Raw genomic sequence first — 11,094 nt, 5'->3', positions numbered from 1 at the left:
TCATTTTCAATGAATCAACATGATCAACCAGTGGATTCAAGCGATAAAGTGTGATGAAACCCGACGACCCTCAACACCAACACAAGTTAGAGAGGGACGGGCTCTAGTATGGCCTTGTGCATAGAATCATTGAAAGCGCACATGTTTTCTTACTCATCACATCTTTTTGTAAATCAATTTCCATAACTATCATGGCATGTGGATATTAATATCATTCTAAAATTTTTAATCAATAAAATGAGCATAGATATGCTTTTAATTAAGTGTAGACGCGCACTTCAAAACAGAAGAGACAATTGTTCTACATTGAAAAGATGGACAGAATTTGTACTCGATACCATAAGTCATAGGAAGATGTGATAAAAGACTGCTTCGAAAAGGAAGAGTCGCGAAACGATTCCATTATCGATGCATTTCAATACGCCCTAGACAAGGTCGTATTCGGAGATATGGTACAAACTACAGAACTGAAGATGCAAGAATGTATATGCCGAATCTACAATACTTATAAAAATATCTGCACATCAACGTCGGAAGGGCCACTGGGATTGATGGCGGAGTTTTTGAGATTTGCTAACGAAGAACTGAAATAGACTAGACCAGATGTAATTGTAATCATTGCAATGGACATTGCATTCATCAAGAAAGCAGTCAGATCAAATGATCATATACAAGCGGTCTATATCGCACGGTTCACTACGGATTTGTTGAAATTACACATATCTGAGATGGAAAGTACATCAAATCTTATCACGTGATATGTTCCACTACCACGGCAACGCAATTATTTTATTCTACCAGTCAGTGATGTCGAACGAACAGAAGTTCAATATTGTCGTGCAAGATCTGATGTATCATCACTTATTGAAACTCAACAAACATATCAATTGCGGTGGACCACCGGGCGATTTTCATCTAATACTCTCTTGTACGCCATTCAAGAATCTTCATACAAAGAAAGGAAACATCAATAAGAGACTGTGCAAGTTCATCGCGACAAAGTGCAAGTTGTTGAAGCGATACAAACACGGCGACAACATATGACCTGCGTTAATCAACGCTGGATTCAAGCGCCCAATAATCAGAATAAACTACTTGATGTCTTCGGAATTCATGAATCAAGACAACAAACGAAAAGTTCAGAGTTTGGAATAGAATTGTAATTTATCGGAACAAACAAGCATATAATTGAAATAAGAATTGTATTCTTTGTCATCATTGTAATGTCTTCTACACATCGCAACGAAAACAGCTTATGATTAGATTGAAGATAGCTAAGGGGACGAATATTCCACACTGTGTGTAAGAATTCTCATATGGAATGAGACCTGACCATCAAATAGGTTTTACCCGACTACACTCTGTACAAGTTCAACATCCGAAGGATAGAATTGCCGGAGAAGGATCGGTCATTGAAATTTAGAGACATGATACATCAGTCTATGATTACAAAAAAGGATCACTAATCTCTTGTGAAAACTTATCATATTTTATGAATTAAATTCCACAGTGCATGTATATTTCTCAATCAGTTGCAATAGCCCAGACGTAGTAAAAGATGAAGAAAAGGCGTCTTTGACAAGCAACCCGATTGGAGTGCGGAATAAATAAATAAATATTTTCGTCAACACAGTTGTCCGTTTGTATGACTGGACAGGAAAAATGAGCCGTCCAAGATAGGGCAAAACGGGAAATAAGACAAGTTAACTGATTGCGGCGGGATAAGTCAAAGCGTTCGCGACACAGTGTCATCGACCTTTACAATCGCATTCGGGTTCAGTGCCTGCGAGATAATGCGAAGTCTTCGCGAAAAGCGAATCTATTGTCAAATGCCGTGATGCAAATGGATGATTTTACAAGCACGATGTACAGGCGAAGTCTGCATTTCTAATCACGTAATCTTCCTGACACACGGCACACAAACGTATATGAAATAATTTCCGAGTGGCAATCAGATTTTGGGAGAAATGGATCACACAACCGCCATCAAAAATGATTAACCAGTATACAATGAATATGAGCATTATGCATAAACACATTGGAATATATGTTATATTAATTATAATAAGCAGATCAGTGCAGGTCACATATAAACATAGATCCAATTCACAAACTATACTCGAGATTTCCCGTAGCCATACAGAAAAACTATCACATTATTTTAGTGTCATAGCATCCGGGCACTACAAATGGAAAGGCCATTCTTTAATTTTATAAGTCTTTAGCTCATAACGTTTTAAAACGCAAATTCCACACTAAAGATCATTTTCTTCTTTAAATTTTCAAAGTCAAACCTGCACGCTATTTCTTGCATTTAGATATAGATTAAAAAGTTGTGCGTATACTCACACATACTATACAAGATATTTGATTGTGGCTTAAATAGTAAAATTTATCGATTCACATTCAGGAGAAGTGGTGACTACCATACATGAGTAAGAGTTTAATTAAAATTTGAACAGGTGTTGCGATTTATGATCCGTGTTGTACATGTATTTTAAATACTTTAAAAATACTTGTCGCAAAAAGTATTGAGTAGAGCACCAAAATACCGGAAAAAGTATTTAAAATACTGTATTTTAAGTACGTACTCAAGATACGTACAAGTCTGAGTTGACTCCAATGCTGGTTTCGCATGCGTCTGTTGCGAACGCAGCCTTCCGCGCGTCTTCACATGCACGGCGTCCGAAAAGGTCGAGCCAGCCCGTCACGCGCCGTTGAACACATTTATGCACAAGCATGTAGTATTCTTATAAACATGCAGTAACGTCCGAAACATGCATTTTCAATGAAAAAATGGCTAGGAAGCAAGCGAGCTGGTGAAGATGATGCATAATGTAAAACCCCGAGACTAGGGAACACGAAAGGACAGACACAAACACGAAGTCTCAAACACAGCTGAAAATTTTACTTCACATACAAGAATGATATACAACCAGAGGGAAGGGAACAACCAGTTGAGGACAAAAAGGGTCAGTTCGGGGGAACAAGAAGTCTGCTCAAGGCCGGACCGAGGATTAGGGATGGGTTGCTGACACAGTTCCCACAAGAGGTTATGCATAGGGTCTCTCCCAAAAGTCTTTTGTGGGGGTCCAATTCAGAAGCCTTTACAATTGTTTCATCCCATAGAGGGAAGCAGTCTGAGCATTCTTCCAAATGCTTGGCAATTTCGGAGTTTGAGGCAGCAGTTTAAGTTCCTTGTTTCATCGGCGGATACCTTATGGGCACTTCTTCTGGGGCCAAACTTTCGTCACACCGTGGAGTTTGCTCAGTGGACCGCCATATGCAATTCGGCCTTCTCTTACAAGTTTTCTGCTTTGAGATCTTCTCTCCGTACGCCTCCACATCAGCCAAGTCCGAAAAAGTCGCCGCCTTCTTGCTTTGTAAACCCTGCTACTGCTCCCGTGTCTGCCCGCACAACTGCGATCTTGTCAAAGGGCCCTAAGTTTTGTTTAAACTTAACCCCTTCCCGTTTAGATGTAGCTGCTTGCATTTATAAGGTCTCGTCTGTCATAACTGATCCTACCTTATCCTCGTCTTTCATTACTCAGGCAGTACACCACATTTCGCACACTCTGGGTTCCAAAAACCGTCGCTTAAACTGTAATCTCTCTCCTGTTAAGTTAGTGCGTAATGAATTGTCTGAGAAGAACTTACGTCTGTTGCAAACTGACAAGTCTGCAAAATTCGCTGTTTTACCTGAAGGTGTTTTTGCCTCTAAGAGATCGGCGGCTGTTGGAAATGTTTTGAAACCGAATAATCATGCTTTAGACAAGCTCAAGAGGTCGATCTGCTCTATTCTTCTTGACAATGATCTGACTGGCCTATGTAACTGTATACGCTCTGCATCTCGTGGAACTTTCGCCGTAAAGTTCCTGCTGAAGGATCACAAGGTGAACATGTGATCGCTTACAACCGCTTACAATCGTCATCAATGAGAATCAAACCTGGCAAAAACTTGTTTCGACCTTTTTACAAAAGGGGTTTTCTTCTATATTCGTCCCTCTGGCATTAACTTTGAAGAATTCTGAACAACTTATTTGGGATTTACAATTGTTTCATGGTAAGAAATGCTTTGCTTTTTCCTTGGACATCAAGGATCTGTACTATTCACTGCAAGAGAATGTGTTGTTGAACAGAGTACGCCGATTTCTTGAAGATAATTTGGTGCGTTTTCAATCGGAAGTTGGTACGTATATCTGTGACTGAATTTTTGCGCATACTATTGTACACCCAAAAAACTGGTATCTGTATTGGCTCGAGTATCGCGCTTGTTCTTTCAGAGATTTACTTGAGTGTAATTGACAATGCTGTATTGTCCTTTATATCCTCTCTGTCTTCAAATGACGTCGTTGTAAGAAGGTTCGTAGATGACCTGGTTTTCGTTTCTACCAATGAAAGTGTTATTGCTCAATGTAAGAATGTAATTTTGTCCGCGCACATTGCATCAGCCGCTATCAGCAGCTGGGTGATATACTGCGACTCCAAGGCAGCTCTCCAGTGTATAGCGAACATGGGTATTCGTGGATCACTTGCGCCTGTGGTGGTGGACATACTGGAGGAACTCAGCCGTCTTGAGATCAGCGGGCACTCTCTTTACTTCCAGTGGGTTCCTGCCCACTGCGGCATCCGTGGCAATGAAGAGGCTGACGAGGCTGCCTGCAGCAGCTGCGTATCATTCCCGATCAAGCGTGCGGATTACCCTCCCCAAAGGCGACAGGCGAACCTTCCTCAATGATGTGGTGAGGCCTCTCGCACATGCGCAATGGTCTCGAGACGTTCCATCAAGAGTTCTGATGCGTGAAGTGGACCCTGACTTTGGCTTCACCATGCCTTCTCTTGTGCCTCGCCATTTTGCGTCGCTGATACACAGGCTTCTTGGGGTTGCATTCACCCCCCATTTCAAGCATCTGATCGGCCGCTCTGACTCGATCTGCTCTCGCTGTGCTGTTTTGGCGGATACCAAGCAAGTGCTCCTCGACTGCCATCTATACACCTGAAGGAAGAGAGAGAACCTTCTAGTTGAAGGGTGGAACGAGAACTGTTTAATTGCAAGAGCGCAGCGAGCGGGGAGCGTGCGCAGGGGCCGACGAAGATCGGCGTGCGCAGATGACGCTGTGCCTGGCTGGGTCGCTACAGCTGCTCCCCCCCTTAGCGCGTTGGTGAAACGCAAGAGCGGTGCGTCACCAGGACAGGGGCCCAGTGGACGGATTTTGCTGAACGGGGAACGGCGGGCTGGTAAACGGAGTGAGGGGTGAAGACCAGAGCAGCCGTGAGGTCAGCAGCAGGAGCCTCAATGTATGCAGGCTTTAATCGGTCGATGGAGACTTGCTCTTGCTTGCCGTTGATGATGAGGGAGAAGAACTTGGAAGTGCGGGTGACGACTTCATAGGGACCAGTATAAGGGGGCTGTAGCGGCTTTCGGACAGCGTCGACGCGTACGAAAACGTGTGTGCACGTCTCCAGGTCGTCGTGCACGTACAGCCTGGAGGAACATGGTTGACGAGGGGGTGCTGGGCGAAGCTGGTTGAATATGGCTTTGAGCCGGGAAACGTAGTCTGCTGGATCTGGCGGGGGAGTAGCCTTGGGGGACACGAGGAATTCTCCAGGTAGTCGCAGAGTTGTGCCGTAAACGAGCTCTGCTACGGTGCACCCCAAGTCCGGCTTGAAGACTGAACGGAGGCCGAGCAGGACGACAGGAAGAACTTCCGTCCAAGAGGTGGGGTTGGGGTGTGCCTTGAGGGCGGCTTTGAGTTGTCGATGGAATCGTTCCACCATGCCATTTGATGCCGGATGGTAGGAAGTGGTCCGAATGCGTTGAGATCCCAGTAAGGTGGTGAGGGCGCTGAATAGACACGACTCAAACTGCCGCCCACGGTCAGTAGTGATAGTGGAGGGCACTCCGAAGCGGGCAACCCACGTGCTCGTGAAGGTAGCGGCGACAGTTGCGGCGGAGATATCAGGCATGGGGGCCGCCTCAGGCCACCGCGTGAAACGGTCTACCACCGTGAGTAGATATCGGTGACCTTGACAAGGCGGGAGGGGTCCCACGATGTCCAAGTGGACCTTTGCAAAGCGGGTGTCAGGTGGAAGGAAGGGGTGCACGGGAGCAAAAGTGTGTCGCTGTATCTTAGCTCTCTGGCACTGCTGGCAGCCACGCGTCCAGTGCTTGATGTCGGCTTGCATGCCGGGCCACACGTAGCGCGCACTGATTAACTTCTGCGTTGCGCGTATGCCCGGGTGCGATAGTGCGTGGAGGGTATCAAATACCCGCCGGCGCAGGGCTGCTGGGACAAAGGGTCGTGGATGCCCCTGGGATACGTCGCAGACAAGCGTGGTGGCGGTACCGGGAAGAAGGACGTCTTCGAGACGAAGCGACGATGTAGAGTTTTCGCGGAGCATGCGGAGGTCTTCGTCTGAGCGTTGCAGGTCAGCCAATGTCTCTAGGCTGAGCGGAATACTGATGTCTTGAGGAAGACGTGGTGACAGTGCGCTGATGCGGCTGAGAGCGTCGGCCACGGGGTTGTCGTGACCGCTGACGTGCCGAATGTCCGTGGAAAACTCGGAAACGAAGGTAAGTTGGCGAATCTCCCGTGGTGAGTAGCTGTTGCCGGATGAAGTGAACGCGTGGGTCAGCGGCTTGTGGCCGGTGTATATAGTGAAGACGCGACCTTCAAGAAACGGGCGGAAATGCTTCACCGAAAGGAAGACAGCAAGCAGTTCACGGGAAAAGGTGCTGTATCGAGTTTCCCTGTCTTTGAATTTCCGAGAGAAAAGTGATAGCGGCTGCCACACGTGGTCGATCTGTTGCTGAAGCACAGCGCCAACGGCCGACGACGAGGCGTCCACCATGAGCGCCGTGGGCGCATCGTGCACTGGATGCCTCAGCAAGGTGGCTTCAGCGAGAGCCTGCTTGATACTGCAAAAGGCATCTGTGGCGCGCGATGTCCAGGCAAGAGGGGCATTGCGGCCTTTGGAACCCGTGAGCAACGCTTCCACAGGCTGGAGGGTGGATGCGCAGTGCGGCACGAATCTTCTGTAAAAATTTACTAGCCCGATCTTCATCCCGATGCCATCATCTGATCCGCCATCTCCGCTAAAGCCTCGAGCGAAACGCTGCTCGACGTTGTTAGTATCATGCGAACCGTGTTCGGAAGCCGCTGCAGGAATAATTCGCGCAGGATGGATTCGTCCAAGGATGAGACCCTATCGCCCAACAACTGCTGCATCCGACGCAGCAGCTGCGAAGGCTTCCTGTCGCCGAGGACCTCAGCTGTGAGCAGTTGTCGCAGACGTTCCTGTTCAGAGGCTGTCGTTCTCTTCGTGAGCGCGTCTTTTAACGCGTCGAAAGGGTTGGCTGCTGGGGGGTTGGTGATGACGTCCCTGACCTCTGACGCTTCGTTAGGGCCAAGCGCTCCAACGACGTGAAAGAATTTTGTTTGCTGTGCAGATATGCCTCGGAGGGCAAACTGCGCTTCGATGTTGGCGAACCACAGAGCCGGGTCGGCTGGCCAGAAAGGCGGAATCTTCACGGCTACAGCATGAAGAGTGGAAGGTTGCGACGCCAGCGGTGCGGGCCGATCGATCACGGCCGCACCATTCACATTGGCAACCATTCTCGGCCCTTGGTCTAACCAGACTGACCATCGTCAAGTTCTTGAGTATTTCAAGATTTTTCTCCGGGACACTGGTCTCCTCTCTACCCTATGACCTGCCTGCGTACCTGTGTGCTGTGTGTGTGTTTTTGTGTGCTGTGGTTTTGCCTACCGTTCTGATGTCTTACTGACTCCACTGACTATCCCTATTTAGCATCGTTCATCACCTCATCATCAGGACACATCACATCCTGCCCCATTGTGCGTTGGGGTAGTGGGCCGCTCCTTACGTGGCGAATTTCCCCATTCATTATCATTAACCTGTTTGTTGTTGTTGTTGTCCGCGGCTCCAGAGCTTATGTTCACTATTGAGTTCCCCACTGTTGGTGCTTCAATTTCTTGATATCAGACTTTTGTTACAACCCGTTCTTTGCGGGGCTTACGGCAAATCTCAAGCTAAACCCATTTTGCCCGCTTCAAGTTGCCACTCCAAAACTGTAAAACGGGGTTTGATCACGGGCAGAGGTGGGGAGTAATGCATTACAAAGTAATGCATTACCGGTAATGCATAGTACCAGTAATGAGTAATGGTAATGAATTACATTTTGCCAGCAAGTAATGAGTAATGGTAATGCATTACATTTCGACTGAGTAAAGCAGGGTGGCATTACTCATTACTTTTGTCGAATGTTCATTGCGCCACGTGAAGATTGGGAACATCCAAATTTTCTTCAACCCGCCTTTAACAATGAGCACAGGGCAACAAGGAAAGAGAAAGGCGCAGCCTTGGGGAATTCTGCAAGAGTTCAACAGTTGGCGGTGTGTGTGTCACAACTTACAAGTGTCTACATGATGATATCACCGATTTTCTCCTGTGCGCATTTGGACTAAAGAAGTCAATGAAATAGAAACATAGCCTCTGTGAGGGTAACACGTAACAACTGCTGTAGGGATTCACTGTTTTGGTATGGTACCGTGTTAGTTTCTCTTGTGCTGTCAGAGGTAGTTTTTCTGCTAGGACAGAACTGTAGGCTGAGCTTCATCCGCCGGCTTCATAATGCTAGAAAAGGCATCATTTGCACTAGGTCTTATGTATAGTGCATGTCGGAGGAGGAGGAGGAGGAGTGTCGTTGGGAGGAACCGAGAGGTCTGCCTGCCTGATTAGACGGCATGTTTCTCGGGAAGGGAAAGGTGGTGGAGAGGAGGAGAGGAAAGGGTGAAGTGGAAGTCCGAGCGGAATCCGCTCGAGGGGAGGATAGCTGCGTCCATGGGCCGACTTCAGAGGAACTGTGCCGGCATACGCCTATTACACATCTGAGGGAAACCCAGGAAAAACCCCAGACGGCACAGCCGGCCCGCGGATTCGAACCGCGGACCTCCCAGTCTCCAAGCGCACGCGTTACCGCTGCGCCACCGGAGCTGGTATATAGTGCATGTCAGACTCGCTTATGTGGGGATTTAGTGGCACCGATATGTGTGTGGCTATTGCCTATAGCAAAAAAAGCAAGGAAAAAACTTATGCATAGCACCTTTGAGGCTTATGCCCTAAAACGTAAATGTAATGCCAGAGTAATGCCATTACTTCGTTAAAATAATGGCATTACTAATGCATTACTAATATCCAAAACGTAATGAGTAATGTAATGCATTAGTTTTTTATACAAGTAATGAGTAATGGTAATGCATTACAAAATAAAAGTAATTTCCCCACCTCTGATCACGGGTATTCTATCGAATGCGGTAAAAAAATCTTGTTGTCATCAGATTCTTCTCTCTGCGGAGAGTCAGCTTCTCCGTTTGAATGATGCTGGTTACCCCCAACACATGTTACTCGGTTCTTTAAATGTTTTGTTAAACACCTTGCTTCCTCGTTCGCCTGAAACTAAAGCATTCTGTTTCCAAACGTGTTTTATTACCTTACTTGTGAGAGGCGAGAGGCGTAAGAGGCGATAGTGCGCTCTTTCATCCTCTCGTATTGGGGGCGAAGGAAAGTGCGCAATGAATAAAATAAAGAAAAAAATGGCGTTCCTTCACGATTTTTTTGCGGACGATCTCTCGAACGGACTTTTGTTCTGAAAACGGCTTTGGTATCTGGTGACCGAAGAGATCAGATGTTCCTATTGGAGCAACTTCGTAGCTTTTATAATTAAAAAGTTAATTATTGAAAGTTAAGTAAGACATTGCCTTAGGAGTCTGTTAATGCCCCCCTAGCTAGTGCCCTTCAGCATATGCTATATTGCAATTGATTTCATCTCGGAAAAAGTGATTGATATATTTTAAAAAAATCTGTTCACACTTAGCGTGGACACCCTGTATAAGGGGGGGGGGGGAACGTCGCCATGCCAGTACTGGACAGCTGTTTCGACCTTGTTGGGCCCTCATCAGCAGTACGCAGGCAGGCAACGTTTGAGCAGATGGCGTCAGAAGGTCACGTGACACGTGATGCCTCCCGTCAGGGTGTCCTAAGACACCTCTGAAAGCCCAGTGCAAAGCCAGTCCTGTGTATAAGGAAAAAAATAGCAAGGGCTCCTTGGCTGCACGTATAGCATGTGTTTGTAAGTAAAACGTCGCCATGCCAGTACTGGACAGCTGTTTCGGCCTTGTTGTGCCATCATCAGCAGTACGCAGGCAGGCAACGTTTGAGCGGATGGCGTCAGAAGGTCACGTGGCACCTCCCGTCAGGGTGTCCTAAGACACCTCTGAAAGCCCAGTGCAAAGCCGGTCAAGTGTATAAGGGGAAAAATAGCAAGAGCTCTTCGGCGGCACGTATAGCATGTGTCTGTAAGTCAAACGTCGCCGTGCCAGTACTGGACAGCTGTTTCGGCCTTGTTGGGCCATCATCAGCAGTACGCAGGCAGGCAACGTTTGAGCGGATGGCGTCAGAAGGTCACGTGGCACGTGATGCCTCCGTCAGGGTGTCCTAAGACACCTCTGAAAGCCCAGTGCAAAGCCAGTCAAGTGTATAAGGGAAAAAAATTAGCAGGAGCTCTTTGGCTGCACGTATAGCATATGTTTGTAATTCAAACGTCGCCGTGCCAGTACTGGACAGCTGTTTCGGCCTTGTTGGGCCATCATCAGCAGTACGCAGGCAGGCAACGTTTGAGCGGATGGCGTCAGAAGGTCACGTGGCACGTGATGCCTCCCGTCAGGGTGTCCTAAGACACCTCTGAAAGCCCAGTGCAAAGCCAGTCAAGTGTATAAGGGGAAAAAATTAGCAGGAGCTCTTTGGCTGCACGTATAGCATATGTTTGTAATTCAAACGTCGCCGTGCCAGTACTGGACAGCTGTTTCGGCCTTGTTGGGCCATCATCAGCAGTACGCAGGCAGGCAACGTTTGAGCGGATGGCGTCAGAAGGTCACGTGGCACGTGATGCCTCCCGTCAGGGTGTCCTAAGACACCTCTGAAAGCCCAGTGCAAAGCCAGTCAAGTGTATAAGGGAAAAAAATAGCAGGAGCTCTTTGGCTGCACGTATTCGCCTCGAGATCGAGCAGCGTCGCC

At 47.4% G+C, this 11,094-nt stretch overlaps 1 protein-coding gene across 1 annotated transcript; it reads right to left on the bottom strand.

Moving 5' to 3' along the window:
- Window positions 1-7,061: 7,061 nt before the first annotated feature.
- On the bottom strand, window positions 7,062-7,616 carry LOC135372165 (uncharacterized). Its single transcript, XM_064605852.1, has one exon. The coding sequence runs from the start codon at window positions 7,614-7,616 to the stop codon at window positions 7,062-7,064; it is 555 nt and encodes a 184-aa protein (XP_064461922.1).
- Window positions 7,617-11,094: the final 3,478 nt, after the last annotated feature.

The sequence above is a fragment of the Ornithodoros turicata genome, unplaced genomic scaffold (genome assembly GCF_037126465.1).
Source record: "Ornithodoros turicata isolate Travis unplaced genomic scaffold, ASM3712646v1 Chromosome13, whole genome shotgun sequence".
NCBI lineage: Eukaryota > Metazoa > Arthropoda > Arachnida > Ixodida > Argasidae > Ornithodoros > Ornithodoros turicata.
Note: the sequence above shows the minus strand (reverse complement) of the source record. Positions and strands in the feature narration are given on the sequence as shown.

Bases quoted from the DNA above. Each gene is read 5' to 3' on its own strand.
- LOC135372165 (XM_064605852.1), bottom strand. From the start codon at position 7,616: ATGGTTGCCAATGTGAATGGTGCGGCCGTGATCGATCGGCCCGCACCG.